This window comes from Nanorana parkeri, unplaced genomic scaffold (assembly GCF_000935625.1).
Source record: "Nanorana parkeri isolate BGI_ZX_2015 unplaced genomic scaffold, ASM93562v1 scaffold828, whole genome shotgun sequence".
Taxonomy (NCBI): Eukaryota; Metazoa; Chordata; class Amphibia; order Anura; family Dicroglossidae; genus Nanorana; species Nanorana parkeri.
Window position 1 is genome coordinate 1 of NW_017307096.1, and position 18,416 is coordinate 18,416.

Sequence of the window (18,416 nt, forward strand, 5' to 3'; positions counted from 1 at the left end):
AAGGGGGGGCCCGCCCCGCAAGGCGCTGAAATGGGGGGCCCATCCGCCGGCCGAGATAGTATGGGGCCCGCCGGCCGCTGTGAGGAGGGAGCCGCGGAACAAGGAGGCACTGAAGACGGCCCTGCAGGCACATCATGGGGCAGCCATGGGACCTCGGACGGCAGTGGGGACCCAGCACACAGAACACACAGGAAACAGCTGAAGACAGAAGAGGTAAGGGTAAATAATTACCCTAATGTCGTATAAAGTACTGTTGCAGCAATGCAGAATGGCACCCTCTATAGAGGACTACAAATCTCAGCAGTTCTTTATACAGAAATGCTATTGTTGTATAAAGTATTGCTGGGATGTGTAGTCCTCTATAGCCCGTGCCATTCTGCATTGCTGTAAATGTGGCATTGCTGTGGCGCATCCCTGGTTTCTTTCCTCCCCGCTGGGCGCTGCTCTGTGTCCCAGCGGGGAGGAGAGAAAGTGACAGCCGGCCGAGCGCTGTGAGAGGAGAGGGCGGTGTTTGTGGGGGTTTTTTTGGGGGGGGCCCAAAAAAATCTTGCACCAGGGCCCTTTGTTCAGTAGGTCCGCCATTGATTCAAAGTCAAGCCCTTATGTGCTTGATGGTGTGCTACCCTGCACAATTGGTCTGAGTGGAATATTTAGGATGGATGTGGCCTGCTTGGACTCTGTAAGGACGGGTGAGATCGTTTACACTCTTATGAACATGTCACATGTGGCAATACCTCGTATAATAGAAGGCTGTTCATTTCACACCAGTTAGATGCCTGTGCAGAAGGGAATGATACGCTCTGTCTCTGGACGCACAAATGAGCACGGACTAGGAATATTGTGTTGGGACATCTTAAATTTACATGAAGTTAATTCTAAACAATACAGAGTCTGAGTATATGGGAAAGCAGGTGATTTCAAGGATTTTGGACATAATTTAGCAGGCTCATACATACATACATACATACATACATACATACATACTGGGCACATCAATGTTTGAAGTGGCATATATCTCATATATCACATTTGGAGGGGTTGATAACCCATTTGACACTGGAACTTTGATGACTGACTGTACAAAGTGGACTGATGGATTGGATGGAGAAGAACAACAGTATATGCTGGTCTGCTATGTGTGGGGTAGGATTTACATAAGGAATATATGAGAGGCATTTATACAGTATACTTTATTATGGAACAACAGTTCTCATACTGACATTTGGATAGATGGACATACATCAGGCTTTTGTATAGGAGGGTGTAATCAATACTATGGTGTATGTACACGGGGTATACACTGATAGTACCATTTGATATACATGCAGAGCCCTGAAGAAGTGTGAGGGGTTTTAAATGTTTTTAGAGTATTATTTGCTGTGTTCAGCTACATTGGATTTACCTTATTACTAGGTTAAAACGATCAGCTATTTAGTGTATGGTGTGAATTATTTTTTATTGATGCTTAGACTGGGTGACAGATGTGTACACTGTAGTGGAAGTCTATGTTTATGGTTGTTTCTATACATCAAAGTTCACAGAACTAATATGCTGAAACCTCTGCATTCAGCAGTGTTAAAAACTCCATAACAAATGCCTAGCAAGAAAGGTAATTGAGGGTTTATTAGACCTCCAGCTAACTAAAGTACCTCAAACATGAATGTGTCAACTTCTTCACGGATGTCCCTGTGGCTTAAGGTATTACCAGCATCGTCGGTCACTTTGAGAAGCATATCCAAGAAAGCACTTCGTTTTTTGGGTTTCTTAGACTCTGCACTGTCATCGGGAAATGCCTCAGCGTTTTTCAGTTCTTGCGCTCTTTCTAAAATGGTCTGTGAATAAGAAAACACAATGCATTGTTTCACACATCAGCACACATCTAAATACACACAAAATGCTAAGACATCGGTTTCTTTAGGATGCTAGCGTTCAATTAAGACTAGCAAATAACCTACACAAAAAATGTTTAGACTATCTGGTACACATTAAGAAGGCATATCTGTAAACAAGCACACAACTCAAATAAAATTCAAAACGGACAGCAAGTACTTCATGTGGGCTAATAGTGCGCTCCAAAGTAAATCTTTAAAGCTAAACTCCAGGAATTATCTTTTTTAAAACTTACATTGGTCCAGCTTGGTTACTTCTAACTCTTCATATCTCACATCCAGGGATCCACTGGGGATGCAGAAATTCACTGTAGTAGCCTGTGCTACATACAGTCCGTACTGCTCTTTTCCAGGTGCTGCTTGAGCGAATTGCCCTCTGTATATGGAACACAGGGGGTTACTGGCCCAGCACCATTCAGAGAACGACTTGTATTTTTTCAATGAACACAAGGTGTTCTTTGATTGGACAAGGCAGAGAGCAGGGGCAAATGATGTAATTGAAAAAGATTCAAGACGTTTTATGAATGGTGGAGGTGCCGAGCAAACAAATACCTGTGTATAGTATACAGAGAGGAAGTTGCTCCAGCAGCATCCAGAAGAGACCAGATCTAAGTGTATGTAGCACAGATTACAACAGTGAATTTCTGCATCTCCATATGTGACATATGAAGAATTATAACCGAGCTGGACCAATGTAATTTGTTTTTAAAAGATCATTGATGAAGCTTTAAAAACATTTGTGTATAAAAAAAACTGGGGATATTTGAAAGGAATGTGATGTGAGGTCGGAATAGTTCAAGCACAAAGGTGACTTTCTGTCCTGTAATACAAAAAACTACAAAATGTCATCATGTTACCTCCTTTTGCATATAGCACCATCTCAGGCCACACAGCAAATCCTTACAAAATGTGAAGATGTGAACTCTATGTTGTACAGATGTGGATATGAACACGTACATAGATGTGAATGTGATAGCACCCTTAACACATGTATAAACGTATGGGCTCAGGGACACACAACTGAAACCACAGAATGCTGTAGGAAAGCCAACGTGTGAAGGTAGATGTTATTGTTTGTGATTCACCTACTTTATCAGTAAATGAGTGGAGGATTTTCAGGTTTTTATGATGATTCTTTCCAGCTTGCAGACGTGAGTACACAAAATCTGGCCACAACCAGGGCATCTTCTGCCGACGGTGTATTATGTCACTCATTCTGTTGAAAAGGATACTCAATGAGCTGAGTAGGTTTATTTGTGAGGAAGTGCTATAGATATTTCATTATCATTCGCTCACTTGTTCTAATTCCTTATTGTTTTCTTTTATTGAACAATTTTTTTATAGAACAATTTATAATACACATATGCATGTCATCCATTTCAGAGTATACAATCAGATACAGCTGAAAACAATCACAGACTAATGGAGGCAATGTATCAAGGATTTAGAGCCCGTTCACACTATATTGTTACATTTAACACATGCTATTCCACAACGCACCTAATGCCTGTTACCGTGCACTAGGTGCGGTGCATTGCCATTCGTTTGAACTACTGCTTTTTTCACCACACAATCAGCAGTTACATCATCGCGAAGCTCTGGGTTTATAGCGCCTGCATGTGCCAGCTACAGTGTCCCATGACAGCTCAAAGTATTGAAAAGAATATATTTTACTTTCCCAATACTTCTTTAAGTTTAAAATGTGAGGCAACACAGACAACTCCTATAAAACATCTTTGAACATTAAAGAAGAAAACGGGGGAAACAAAATGTATTAACCCTTGCAGTGGGGCTACCCCCGCACTCCAACAGTTAACTGCTCATTTTTAAGTTCTAAAAAAAAAAAAGTTATACTCACCCGATCATTTGAGACAGCTTGTTCTTAGACAGTAGATCGGGAGGTGAGTGAACACATACCGGCGTTCGCTCACCTCTCGATCCTGTCACAGCCCTCTGCCCTGACAGGGGAGGGGCTGGATTCCCCCCTCCCGCTCTCATCCGCCAGCGCTGACTGGCGGATCGGATGGGGGAAGGGACGGGTACAGCTGGCTCTGCCTTTAGATAGGCAGAGCCAGCTGTCACTCACGCAGCTGGGCGGATCCAGACATAATTGACGGGATCCGCTTCAGCTGCGGTGTCTCAGGATACCGCGAGCGGTAGCTCGCGGTATACTGTGGCGTCTCAGTATACCGCGGGCTGTAGCTCGCGGTATATTGAGCTTAGGGTGACGGGAGGACGCTAGTTTGTGTCCTCCCGTTACCCTAAGGAGAACTATGGGGAAAAGCATTAACCCCATAGCTCTCCTTTAAGGCTCAATAAATATTTCCCCCCAGAGTTCTTCTTTAAGGCCCAAATGGACCAGAGTCATAAGGACTACAGTTACTTCTTTTGCGGGCCACCAATCAGCATCATATCTACCACAAAAATCTCAATCTGATTGGTGGCTGGGAGGAAATAGCTCTTAGTAAGAACATGTTGATACATAAGCTGCAATCTGAGTTTCCTGTAGTCCAATGTTATCACATGCAGAATGAGACACAGTTCATTTATGCCACTTTGTATTCTGATAATATAAAACAGAGACAATCTGAGAACAATGTAAGATGACATGATTGTTTTAATCACGCCTTTTCCCTCTTTGAACACTCTCCAGGCAGGCGGTGATTTACAAAATGACATTCCTACTTGTATTGCTAATCTCTATTTCCAGATCTCTTGGTTTTACATATACAATACTTTAGATAATTATCTTAGGTATTCTGAGTCTGCTCTCACCACTAATACTATACATTACATTTTAAACACTGGCCTTATGTATAATACATACTCATAGATAGCCTTGATGTAATCAGAATCACTGTTGTTCTGTGCTTGGATTTTCGTTCCCATGGCCGTCTCTAGAAAACAAATTAGATACAAATCAGTTGATTGTTCCCAACAGAAATGATTCTTCCAGCTAAAAAAAAGAGCAAAGCCAGAGCAATGCTGACATTCTCCAATGCTGCTGACAGTAGCACAAGGGGCAGACAGCATACTCTTGGAGAAGTATGAGAATGTGGGCTGTGTTGGACTGGACCACCACCTGTTAGAATACACAAAACTGTGTTTATAGCAACAACTCCTGCAGTATACAATTTCGGTCACTAGATGGCAGTGTTTATAAGTTCTGCTATACAGTATCTACAGTATGTGCTCTTTTGTATTGAATAAGGTAGAGAATAAAGCTGTGGCTTCCTTCCTGTTTTTCAAGCTACATGCAGCATGCATGTCAGACTGTGTGCCTTTGTTTCTCTGTGAGGCTGTGCAAGAAGTTCCAACACCACCCCATGACACCATCAGCAGCATTGAAGAACGTAAACACTGCACTGGCCCTGTACAGGCCAGGTAATTAGAAAAAGGAGTTCACCCGCTATTGCAGCCCAACAATCTACAGTTTTGAACTGCTTATCCACGTTCAATGGAGAAGGTGATAACAATTTAAGTCCGACTCTCTCTTACAGTGGGTCTGCTATGGGAATACAATTAAATAAACTGATCAGCTTTCTCTTTCCCTGATGAAAGCTAGAGAAGGTCATACTCTATACTTTGCCAAAAAGGGTCTCCCTAAATGAAATGGGGAAGATCAAAGGGGACTCCTGCTGCTGTACATGGTTGCTGGGCTGGCCACAAACAGTACAGAATGTGAAGCCACACTGCAGAAATGTATTCACGCTCCTGTCACAATGATCTTTTTCTCAATACACTAGCTGATTGTGCATCAACCACATGATTACCTGTGCAGTTGTTTGTAAGACGTCTGTGAGCCCTTTATCACCCCAATTATCCTTTAGGCTGGGTTCACACCTGAGCGTATGGAATATGCGCATTTGCCACGCAGTTTTACCACGATTTGCTGTAAAAAACCGCGCGACAAACGCACGTCTAGGAGGGCTATCCGGCTGTATCCTAATGGATACACGTGGAAAATACGCCCCAAAGAACCTCCTGTAATTCTTTGGGCGTAGGGCGTTTTGCAGCGTGTTCCTACGCGCTGAAATACGCCCAGGTGGGAACCATGCCCATAGGCAATTATTGGTTTTCACATGCTGAGCGTTTTACAGCTCGTCGATCAGCGCTGTAAAACGCCCAGGTGTGAACCAGGCCTTAGTCATCAGGAAAAGGAAAAGAAAAAGTGCAAGGAATCCCCCCCTCAAAGATTTTTGGATGTTTTGCTTTCTATTATGTAGTTTCAACCCTTTGAGAATTCTCTCCCCCTCCAGTATTTGATAGGCGTCCTCTTTAGAGAGCCAAAATCTGCTCACAAGTGAACCTGGTTAGTACAAAGTTTCACACACCAGACCAAAAATATTAACTTATAAAGCACATTTGGTCCCTGGGGAGCACCCACTATTAGACGTCTTACTGTATTTTATTGCAGAGGATTTTTTTTGTTTTCTTATGAAAATTAAAAACCTATTTGTGGCAAAATAGAACATTCTTTTTTATTCTGGAAATACATTCTTGTGCATATAATATAACATAATAAAGAACATTACAACACATTAACAGGGTAGAATTACTCCTAATATACTCCTATAATAGCAGATAGATTAGGACAGAAATAATACAAATACTTCTAAATAATAGTAAAGTATATTGCGAGCACTATTTTTACAAATCGCACTGGACCAGAACGCAAGCACTAATGTGCCTGCATTCCAGGTGAAGGGTGATCGTACTGCGAGCGGGAGGCGTGGCTGCGGTGCCACTGACTTCAATGCACCGCCACGCTCCCTCCCGCCCCTGAATGCAGGGATTTGGCCGGCTTGCGTTCCAGTGCGTTCCAAAGGCTGGAACGCAGCCTTTGTGGTGTGAACCAGCCCTCAGGGGTTGATGTACTGAAGGCAAATAGTCTGTTCATTCTGCAAGAGAATTTTCCATTAGCTTAGAGAATGAGGTGTAAATTTACTTTGCAAAAGATACGCAATCATGTGCAAGGAAATTTTTTTTTAAAACGGTATTTTTGTTGCACACGATTTGGTGATGGAAGTCAGCAAAGCTTCACCTCATTCTCTGAGATAAGGAAATATTCCCTTGCAAAGTGAATAGCCTATCTGCCTTTAGCAAACCAACCACTCAGTGTCTAATTCAACAAGACTCAGTGACCCGCTGCAAAAATCAGACCATGATGACATGATTTGCCTAACCATTGTGGTTTTCTTGTATAGGACTGCAAATAATCCCAGCAATTCTATCTTAAATGGGTTGTAACAACTAGAACATATGATGTTTAGTGGTTATTCCCCCTAAGCCCTTAATACCTTCCCCTAAGAGGCTTCGTGTACTTTGATGCTACTGCTGGAGACCTCTCTCCATAGATGACAGCCTGGATTTGGAGTCCATTGACTGAAAAGGGTGGAGAGCTGTGTAAATGGACTAAAACCAGGGACTATGTATAAAATACAAACACCAAAAATAGTTTAGATTTTGCCTATACAACCCCTTAAACCTGTAGTACCCCATAGACCTGTAGTAAAGAGATGCAAGTGTCCAAGACTAGTGAACCCCATGCTTATGTACACCCATTTTAGAGTAACAGATGTAAACAAACAGCAGAAATTGAAATGAAAACTATAATAGTTTCGAAAAATGAATGTAACTCTATTATAGCAGCCTTTTGGCAGTTTTCTTTGTCCTAGTTTGTACACATTAACCCTCTGTGCTCTCAATAATTGCAAGACTTACCACATATTATATCCAAAGCACAAAGAGTTATATCCATGAAGCAGTTAAAGGATCCACTGCCAACACGAGTATGAAGCTTATCCACCAATATTTTTGACTGCTCATTCATAACTTCCAAGAATTCAGCAAGGATGGCAAAGTGGAAAGTTGGAGTTATCATCTTTCTTCTTGTTCTCCACTTTTCCCCAGTGCTGGAAATTTAGAATGTTGTTGTTATTTTTCCAGGAACTGGACTGTACATCATTAATTTCAGAATACCTTCAACGTTTTTACTGATTGGGCAAGTGCAGTCTGCAAAATTATCACTAGGTGTCATGAGTGGAGAGTCCTTAGAGTTCTTTCCACTTGTGTACAAAAACAGTAAAATCTATATCTACATATATACTGTATATAGCTCACAGTTATATGGAAATGGAACCATAATGAATCTGAATAATTCTGTCAAAATATTAATGAAATGCTAATGTCAGTTAGAAATATACAAGGTTTAGGGCTTCTGCCAAGTTTCATTGCAGTCTGTGTCTCAGCTGGGGAGATTTCCTTCCTGACCTGCAAGCAATGATTGCTGCGACAGGAAGAGCAACAGAGCCATTCATAAACAACAAAGATCAAGAAGTCATTTTCATGCCTATATTTAAAGTCTCAAGTTTTGTTAAGCATTTTAAGGAACTGGAATAAGATACAGATGATATCACTGAAGTGGATGTTTCACTGGGAGCATGCTGATGGAAACTTTGATCTTTTTTATAAGTGTTTTTATTTGGTGGATTATTTTCAATTAAGTATGTGATCACTTTTTCTTTTTGGTTGGTTTAGGTATATTAATTCCTAATAGTTTTGTAAGAGCGCAGTGCACCTTTTTTATGTTATATTAAGGAGTTGTAGATTTTCTAAATGATTAACCTCCTTAACAAATCTGTGTTTCGAAGAAGGTCTACCTACTGCCCTCAAATACATACTCCACAACAAAGTGCACATATCCTTTGTGCTCTCCCACCCCTCTATCCCCACCACCGCGCGCAGATCCGTGTTTAGAGATCTGGCGCACATGGTTTCACTAGTTTTCACCCATCGACACAATGCTCCCACTTCTGGCCGAACCTGCACAATACAGCCCTTTGGGGACATCTACTATCTAGGAGACAAATGCAGCCAGAAGAGGAAGACTTGGAACACTGGATGACATCAAACGGCAGAGCAGCGGCCATTGGTTCTCAGTACGTATAGATCTGCGGAGGGTTGGGATCTTTTGGGTCTGGGCAGGGGGGAAAAAAGAATAAGGGCACTTATTCTTTCAAAAGATGTCCTTTGTTCTCAAACTATAAATACTGCAGCGCTCAGCATTAGGGTTTTCTTCTACATCAATGAAAAGGTGAAGGGGCTTCAAGGCCACTAGGAAGTATCCTCAGATATCATGTAAAACAAAAGAACAGACGGCGCCCTCTCCTAGTGTAACAACCTTTATTAAATATAGAGATAATTCTCAAAGAAAACTACTCACATAGAGGTGCATAGAAAAGGCAATTGATTGATAAGCAGGTGTCAAAGAAGACCGACTAGCTGCGGCTGGTCTGAGGAAGGGGGATGCTCCCCCGAAACGCGTCAGCTGGTCGGTCTTCTTTGGGACCTGCTTGTCAATCCATTGCCTTTTCTATGCACCTACCTGTGCATGTGTGTAGTTTTCTATGAGGCAAAACTCCAGATTACACTTAATACACTATTTGCAAATATTTTTTAGTGTATTCATGCTGGAGTGGGAGTGTTTCACTGCCTGGTGTCTCCTTCTGTGTTTGTTTACCTTCTTCAAACTAACCTCTTCATCTTCTAATCCAACCTAAACCGAGATACTTAGAATTTAACCTGAATTATTTAGTATGTATATGTGGAAAAGAGCAGACGGTTGAATTATTAATAGAAGCCATAAGACTTTCCCTCAGGAAACTGCACAGGTATACCCTGCATGGTCCCTTCAGCCTCACTCCCCCTCCGCTCCACTAAGCAGTCCAGTAGTATATTGGACATGAGGACGCTGGAGCAGAGGAGGAGACAGGCTGGAGGGAGCACTATAGGAGCAAGCTGAAATAACTTTGTTATTTTAGCTCCCTAGACAAAATGAGCACTTAATCCTTGCAGTGCAAGGTGAGCCCCAACGCAAGGGTTAAGATTTGATTTGCCCAGAGTTCTGCTTTAAAGCTCCAAACATTACAGACATGGAAAGAATATTATAGGGATCAGGGCCGCCGCCAGGGAGGTACCGCGATACACATGTAAGGGGCCCGGGCAGCCTTAGGGGCCCGGGAACCTTACATGTGTATCGGCCGACGGCCATGCAGGTGCCTGGCGGGAGTTGGAGGCGGCCGGACCCCCGCAGCACCGGAGGAAGCCGGGGCCCGCACACTTCATATTATCACCTGAGGTGCTCTGTGCTCTGTGCATCCTCTGTCCAGGGATGCAGCCCCCCTTCCTGCAAAACAGGTAAGCAGGAGAGGGGGACATTTTTTTATTTACTATTTTTACTTTTAATAGTTGTGAGAGTGTGTGTTTTTTTTAATGAATGTGTATGTGTGTTCTTTTTGAATGAGTTTGTGATAAGTGTGTTTTTTTCCTTACGTGTGTGTGTTTTTTTAACCACTTCCTGCGAGTTGGCGTAAATGTACGTCCTCCGCTGGAAGTGGTTATACCAAGAATATGGCTGCTCCCGAGTCTATTCTCGGGAGGGGCACTGCCAAAAAATTAAGTTTTGCTTACAGAACGGTTAATATTTTATTTAAGACGGTTTCCCGGCCAATCACAATTAAGCCAGCCAAACAACATGGAGCCGGCTTCCCTGGCAATCAGGAAGCCGGGCGGCATGTCATTACCCGCTGCCGGCTTCCTGATTACCCGGGAAGCCTGCTCCATGCCAGTGGAAGCACCGGTATTGGTATTCAGTATTGGCGAGCACCAAAAGTAAAATATCGGTACTTGTATTTGATACCGAAAAACCGGCATTGGTGCATCCCTAGTTTTGATTAAAACTATTTTTTTGTATTGGGACAAGTAGATTGGCATGAAGGGCAAGTAGATTCGGCCCCCACTTAAGCCCTTGGACAAGTAGTTTTTTTTTAAATTTCCACACCCCTGATTACACAACAATGCAGAATACCATCAGCTATAGAGGACAATAAATCCCAGTAATAATACATTACACAGCAATGAAGACTACCAACAGCTATAGAGAACTACAATTCCCAGCAATACCATTATACAGCAATGCAGAATAGCATCAGCAATAGAGGACTACAAATCCCAGCAATACACATTACAGCAATGCAGAATAATATGAAGCTCTGGGTTTGCCGCCTGATGTCACCAGGGTATCAGGAGGGTTGTGTGGGCTCTCACCAGGGGTCCAGAGAGTTTCACTGGTGCGTGTAGGTGCAGCAGAGGAGGCTCCCTAATTAGGCTCTCAGATGGCCAATGCGGACTGTCAGGTGATCAGTGCAGTCCCCGGATTGAGGAGACCATCCCCTGACAAATTATGTCCCCAGAAATATAAAATAAAACATATATTTTTTTTTAATACTCACCTGAACCCTGGATCCACCGACAAGCCCAGCCTCCCGTCTCCCACGCTGTCAGAAGCTGCATACAGCGTGTGCTGGTTACTACTTTAACCGGCGCGCTGTGTGCAGCTTCTGAGAAGATACGCCGATTCCAGTGTGAACACTGAGGGGGTTATTCACAAAAGGGTGAAGAGTTTGGAGAAGGGAGGAGAAGTGAGCAATCTAGGACAACATAGCTGATTTGGAAAAATTCTCCAATTCAGCTCACTTTCCAGTTCAGCTATGTTGTCCTAGATTGTTCACTTCTCCTGCCTTCTCCTAACTCTTCACCCTTTTGTGAATAGACCTGTAAAAAAAGTGTTTAGAAAGTGTCATATGCATTCAAATAAAGGTAAGGTATATACTTGCCTAGTTAAGAGCCCCAATCCAAGCCAAGGATGAAGAAATTTATATGCAAAGGACTTGTCCATGTGTTTTGATGTGCTAAGTATAGGCTGCAAAGCAGAAAAACACAAATAAGGAACAGCATGCTTTGTGAGCATTTCTTGCATCTCTTCATTACTTGGGATACAAGAACTATTTACTATAAACAATGGAAAAAATCAATATCAATATTATCTTTCTTGTGCGTTAAAGCTCTACAAAATGAGAAGGAAATAACAATTTCCTCACAAAATAGAGTGGGTCTAGTTCAGTCCCTCCTTAAGTTGCTACATGTCTCCTGGCACACATAATAAAGTTGAGATCAATTTTAAAAAGTGAAGCTTTATTATAGGGAACACCTAGAAATGTCAATTGTGCCTAAGAAGTACCCTGAAAAATGAACCTTGTCTGTCACCGATGTCTAATTATATGTCTATATGTCTACACATTCTTACCTGTGTGTAGTCCCCTAAGGAAGTGGACGCTGTCCACGAAAACATGTCGAGAAAGACTGCTTCACGTCCACTAAAGTCACAAGAGGCCTGAACACAGAGCAGAACCTAGCGGTGATACTCAGCAACCCCATCAGGCTCTGCCCACACTATCAACATCAATGGTTGTTAAGGAAGCTGTTGCCTGAGCCTGAAGGGATGACACAAGGGACCTGCACACACATGAAGATTGTGGCTCATATACTGTTTTTTTCCGTGTATAAGACTATACTTTTTCTTAAAAATATTTACCTAAAAATGGAGTGGCGTCTTACACACGGGGTTTTCCTCCAATCTAACAGGTTTCCTCCAATCATGAGCCTTATGTACCCAACGTCAGCTGATGCTGCGGAGAGCGTGTAGCCAGTGCCCAGATGCAAGTGGGAGCCCATAAAAATGTCAGAAAACAAAAAAAAATACCGGTAAATACCGGTACCATTAAGCGTCTGTCTTACTCTGCAAAATTTAAACTGGATGTAATCAGTTATGCAAAAAACGTCTTATAGACGGAAAAATACGGTATTCTTTTTATGCTGCAAATAAAATATAGTAACTATAAAAGCAGCTTCTAGATAAATGGAATATTAACATGATATTAAACTTAGGAATTCATTCATAAAATGGCTTTCAGTACCCTAACTATTAACAAAAATGTAACTGAGTGTATCACTCGGCTGTAGATCGTCAAATCATCTCTGAATTTACACGGACACTGTCCTTCCTTCTGGAGGGTGATTACTCTTGTTTCCCATAGTTCCTGTATGTGTTGTAAAGTAGCCACTGTTCCAAGCTCGATCCCGTGATGGACAACAATCTCACATTTAGTTTATTAATTCGTATTGAGATTGTAGTCCATCACAGGAGTAAGCTGGGAGCGGTGTTTACTTTACAACACACAACACACAAAGGGACCATGGAGCACAAAAGTAGTCACCCTCCAAAAGGAAGGACAGTGTCAGCACCAATTCAGAAAATGATTTGAGAATCTACAGCTGAGTGATACACAACTAAGATACATTTTTGTTAATAGTTGAGGTACTTGAGGTACTTGAATGCGTTTTTAATATTTCACTCCTGAGTTTAGTGTCACTTTAAGTACTTATTAAGTAGTTACTTAGTAAAAGATAATAGTTTTATAATGGACTCATTAGTAAGTGTAAAGTCCATTGCTGTATGCAGTGCACATATCAATGTTAAGGACTGCTTGAAACGGATTCATTTCATTCTGACCCTTAAACAGTGTTGGTGATACCACAACTTTTATTAACCACTTGCTGACCGGGGTGCTTACACCCCTTTCCTGTCCAGGCCATTTTTCAGTATTCAGCGCTGCGGTACTTTGACTGACATTTATTCCGTCATGCAATGCTGTACTGAAATGAATTTTATACCATTTTTTGGGGACAGATAGAGCTTTCTTTTGGTGGTATTTAATCATCACTGGGGTTTTTATTTTTTACTATATAATGAAAAAAGTACAGAAAATTTGGGGGAAAAAAACAGTTTTCCCTACGTTATGTTATAAAACAGTTATTATTACCCACATTTTTGGCAAAATATAAAAGTTGGGGTCACGTCGGGTAAATAGACACCAAACATGTTAAGCTTTAAAATTGCGTGCGTCCGCGAACTCGTAAAAACTACCATACCCAAAATTGGCCATTATTGCTCTCACTGCGACGTTTGCCGCGATACATAACATGTGCGGCGTAATGGATGCAATCGTCGTTTACGCACTTAGGCGCACTCGACGCATGTTTGCATGTTTATGTGGGGGGCGGGGGACTTAAAAAAAAATTAAATTTTTTTATTACCTTTTATATGTGACTTTAAATTTTTTTATATTTTTTTGTTTAAACATTTTTTTTTCACTTAACTTTATTGCTATCACATAGGGGACTAACAGGCCCCCTTTGTGATAGCCAATTTTCAGTGACAGGTCCTCTTTATGAAGACATCATGGGTCTTTAAGACCCCTAATGTCACCTAGGGACCCCCAGAGAAACTGATGAAGCAAACACCTGCTTCACCAGCTTCTCTCTGGTTTCTGTACCGGAGAGTGACACTGAATGCAGGGAGTGATGTAATACACATCACTCCCTGCATTCCGAAGAGGAGATCAAACGGAACTCGTGTACTGAGCTCTGTTTGATCTCCGGCCGCAGAGCTGGTCCCGGGCTCGCACCGGGCACAGCAGAGCTCGGGATCGCCAGCAGCAGCTGCGGCGGGGGGGCGCACACCCGCACGCTTATTACAAGCGATCAGGCGTCTCTATAGACGCTCAACTGCTTGTATGTAAACAGCCATCATCGGCTGTTTACATTGCAGGAGGAATTCCCGCACATGCCCGCCGCCCGGGCACGAGCGTGACAGGATGAGACGTTTGAAAACGCCCACCCGCATTCAAGAAGCCACTGTCCGGTCGTTTAATTACAACGGCCGGACAGCAGGTGGTTAATATGAACAATAAAATGATAGTATTGTTGTTACTTGTGTACTCAAATCCAATTCTAAAAATAGTTTTATTATTGCTACACTCAGGGTCTATAGCATCCATAAAATTTGTCTCTTAAAGCCATACTACAAGCATTTTTTCAGCTTTGGATAGAGAGGGGAAGAGATAAAATGTCTGTCAGGTTTTAATTCTACATGATTATAATATATATTTGACTGATTCTAATACGTATGTAACAAAACAAAGTTATGTAAGTAAATGTTCACTGGTTGTGATTTAAACAAGTATGTCCTCAATATCATTGAACAGTAAATAACGTCTTTGTATTATGACTCATTCACACTATTTGCGCGGCACTAGGTGGCAGTGGTGGGCCGCGGTGCCTAGTGTTGTTACAGCACAGAGCAATGTTTACCTATTTTTGTCTCTTTTTTATCTTTATTGGGGAGTACAAAGTGCACCCCATTCATGTCTCTGCACGGCAGCACTTTACATTGTGCTGAGGTGTGGTAATCTATAGTGGCATCAATTACAGTATGTCTACATTTTACTACAGTCCACCACACATCACTCCCACATTGGGCTGTAAATGGGGCACATAGAAAACAATTATCTTCTATGTGCCCTAGTGGTGACTAACAGTGATCCAGTGCAAAAAAAATCCAGTCACTGCACATAGTGTGAATGGGTCCTAATTGTAGATACCTAATATGTCCTCTCAAGGACGTGAACCTTTGGTTCGTGGAACACGTTGAGAAGTCATTGTCTTCCCATCCATGAATTCACTGATCTCTGTGACTGGCATGTATTTTACAAATTGAATGGAATACGAGATGTATTTGCAAACTATAAAGAGCTTGTGCCTGGATCACAGCTGCAAGTTCCAACATTTTGTTGTATATCCATAATTACAGCTCACATGTTAAAATTGCTTACGCATTTCACTCGCCAAGGGCCTTAGTCATAGCGGTGACTAACACCTCTCGTGACTGAAATGCGTTAGAGATGTGAGCTAATATTTGGATTTACAATGAATGTTGGAACTTCTTTCTATGACAGACAGAGGCTTACGGAAGTCCTGATGTGCACAAGAAATTCCTGGACTTTCAGTTGTTGGTGGAGGTTGAGCAGTTACAATTTTGTATTTTTCTCATTTGCAAATTCTTCTGTGATGGGCAGACAGGGATGTTCTATTGATGTATAAAACTTGTGAATCAATCATATAGAAACCTGCCTGATTTAATGTGTATAAAATAAAATAAGATCATTTTGTGTGAATGATGTCTGCTCCTAAAAAGTCACATTCTGTATTTGGTGTAACTCTATTTGTATTAGGGATGCAGGTACAACCCTATTTGGGGCTTATAGTGGAACCAATTGAAAATCATCAGGTTTTTATTTCTGTCAATAACACTGAGGTTGAACTTTTCCTTACTCTCTGTTCCTGTGACACCCATAGAAAAAATAGAGGGGCAGCCATCACAAGGCCAGCAAAACGCAGACAGCAATTTTTTTGAAAAATGAATTTTACATTAAAGAAGAATTATGAGGTGAGTGCTTTTCACTCACCTCATAGTTCTAGCCGACCTGTGACAATGAGACTGTCACAGGTCAGCTCAGTAGATCGGGAGGTGAGCGAACACATACCGGGTTCGCTCACCTCTTGATCCTGTCACGGCTCTCTGCCGTGACAGGGGAGGGGTTGGATTCCCCTCACCCCGCTCCGATCCGCCAGCGCTGACTGGCGGAACGGACGGGGGAGGGGGCGGGTACAGCTGGCTCTGCCTCTAGATAGGCAGAGCCAGCTGTCACTCGCGCAGCTGGGCGGATCCAGACATCGATGTCGGGATCCGCTCCGGCGTCTCGAGCTGTAGCTCGCGGTATACTGAGCCTAGGGTGACGGGAGGATGCTAGTTTGTGTTTTCCCGTTACCCTAAGGAGAACTATAGGGAAAAGCCCTGACCCCATAGTTCTCCTTTAAATAAACTATTTCGACGGGATTCCTTCAATGGAATGCAAACAATGCATTAATTCTGTACGCTGCTTTCCATTAACTATGCAAATAGAAGCAAGTTTGTAACTACCTAACCAAATCCCAGATCTCCCTAGTTTACACCCTTATAAAAATGCTGGAACTACTAACTGCCCCTCCCCTTGAACATACACAGCAAGGATGTGAATGTATGCAGAGATTATTTTACTCACCTCTACAGTTTCAGCATGATAAACTATTAGAAAGGGCAGAGGACCAATCCACAGTTTAAACAATGGTAAATCTCGGAGCACCTCAGTGAATTCAATAATTTGTTGAAAAAAATCTGCAAAAATAAAAAGATGTCAAATGGATTTTCAATTATGCCAGAAAAAAAAATCACAATTCCAGGGTAGGGGTAAAGTTGGCCATACAAGGATTTATATTCGGCCATTTCCTGTTGAATCAGGTGAAATTCAATCTGTAGTTGGCCTGCCAGCACCACCCAGCTCGACAAACCTCAGTCTGAAAATGTAAGGGGTTGGGTGGAAAACTGTCGCCCAAACAGCGAGTACTAGCTGTCATAATATAACATCCAGCAGGGGAGACTACCCCATCCGCACTGTTTAGCATGGATGGGGAAGGAGCTACTGGTGTTAGCACAGTTTATCTTTGATAGGGGTTAGGGAGGGTGGATTTACCAAAAATTGTAGGAAAGGTGCAGCTCTCCTCCAACTCTGGACCAAAGACCAGTCTAAAGTTTGTGAGACAGAGGCCTATTCTGGTCATTTCTTGTAAGGAAGTGATGAATTAAAAAAATAAGTTAATTAATGTTAAACTTCTATTGTGGCTCCTGTGGACTACATCTCCATTCCTTCACTCCTGTTACACACTATCAAATAATATGTGGACTGTAGGCCATATCATTTTTTTCTTTTGCGGTCTAAATTGTTGATGCTGTGGCAAAATAGACTGGCCTATTCAGAAATCATGCATTTGGAGGTCTGCCAGGGTTACTAAAACCTGTGAAGAGGGATTATTGCAAAATGCAGTCAGTATAGGAAAGGTGCCAAAGGAATTTTAACATACCGTAAATTCACTTAGAGACAGAACATGATAACATCCGATAACAATAAAGTAGAAGTAAAGCTAAAATATTTTTTTTTCTTTTAGATAGAGTAAGGATGGTTATAACCCGTCAGATTTTATTGCCGTCTGTGTCCCATAGCCACAACAGGAAACCAGAGTTAGGGGTCTATTTATAAACAAGGGCCATGTGAATATCTATGAAAGTTTGTTTTTGAAAATAATAGCAAAACAAACTTTCTTAATATATTTTCTTTTCAGATTGAATGTATTGTGATGTAATACTGCATTCTGACTACTAGATGGAGCTGATGAGCATAGGAAATATGCATTTCACAGATATTCATTGAAGGGAATCTATGAAAACTGGAGCAGACAAAATTTGGAGCAGCTGTGCTAGGTAACCAATCAGCTTCTCTTTTTCAATATCAAATCTTAACTCAGGGATGTCCAAACTCCGGCCCTCCAGCTGTGGTGAAACTACAAAGCCCATGAAGTATCTCTCTCTGGGAGTCATGTCTGTGGCTGTGAGAATCTTGCAAAGCCTCATGGGATTCGTAGTTCCACCACAGCTGGAGGGCCCCAGTTTGGACATCCCTGTCTTAACTGAACAAACTGAAGAGAGAAGCTGAATGGTTGCCATGCACAGCTGCTCGAGATATTGTCTGCTCCAGTTTTGATAAATTCCCCCCATTGTTTAGACCTCTAATTTCTGTGAAGTAAGGGAAATCCCCTCTTAGACAGTTGTCACCAGAGCTAGTGTTCCGTTTGAAAGATTTTCCCTCTATTACTGTTTTGAAGGCAAAAAAAAATGACTTTAAGGATAACTAT

At 42.0% G+C, this 18,416-nt stretch overlaps 1 protein-coding gene across 1 annotated transcript in view; it reads right to left on the reverse strand.

Moving 5' to 3' along the window:
- Positions 1-1,649: 1,649 nt before the first annotated feature.
- The window catches only part of LOC108794276 (cytochrome P450 4V2-like), a gene marked incomplete at its 3' end in the record, with an annotated part of 23,989 nt that continues 7,222 nt past the window's right edge, over positions 1,650-18,416 (reverse strand). The window contains exons 2-7 of the mRNA XM_018565285.1: positions 16,733-16,845; positions 11,567-11,652; positions 7,614-7,804; positions 4,717-4,786; positions 2,979-3,105; positions 1,650-1,832 (exon numbers count right to left, since the gene is read on the reverse strand). Of these exons, the coding sequence (XP_018420787.1) occupies positions 1,650-1,832; positions 2,979-3,105; positions 4,717-4,786; positions 7,614-7,804; positions 11,567-11,652; positions 16,733-16,845 (770 nt within the window). The remainder of the gene's footprint in view (positions 1,833-2,978; positions 3,106-4,716; positions 4,787-7,613; positions 7,805-11,566; positions 11,653-16,732; positions 16,846-18,416) is intronic.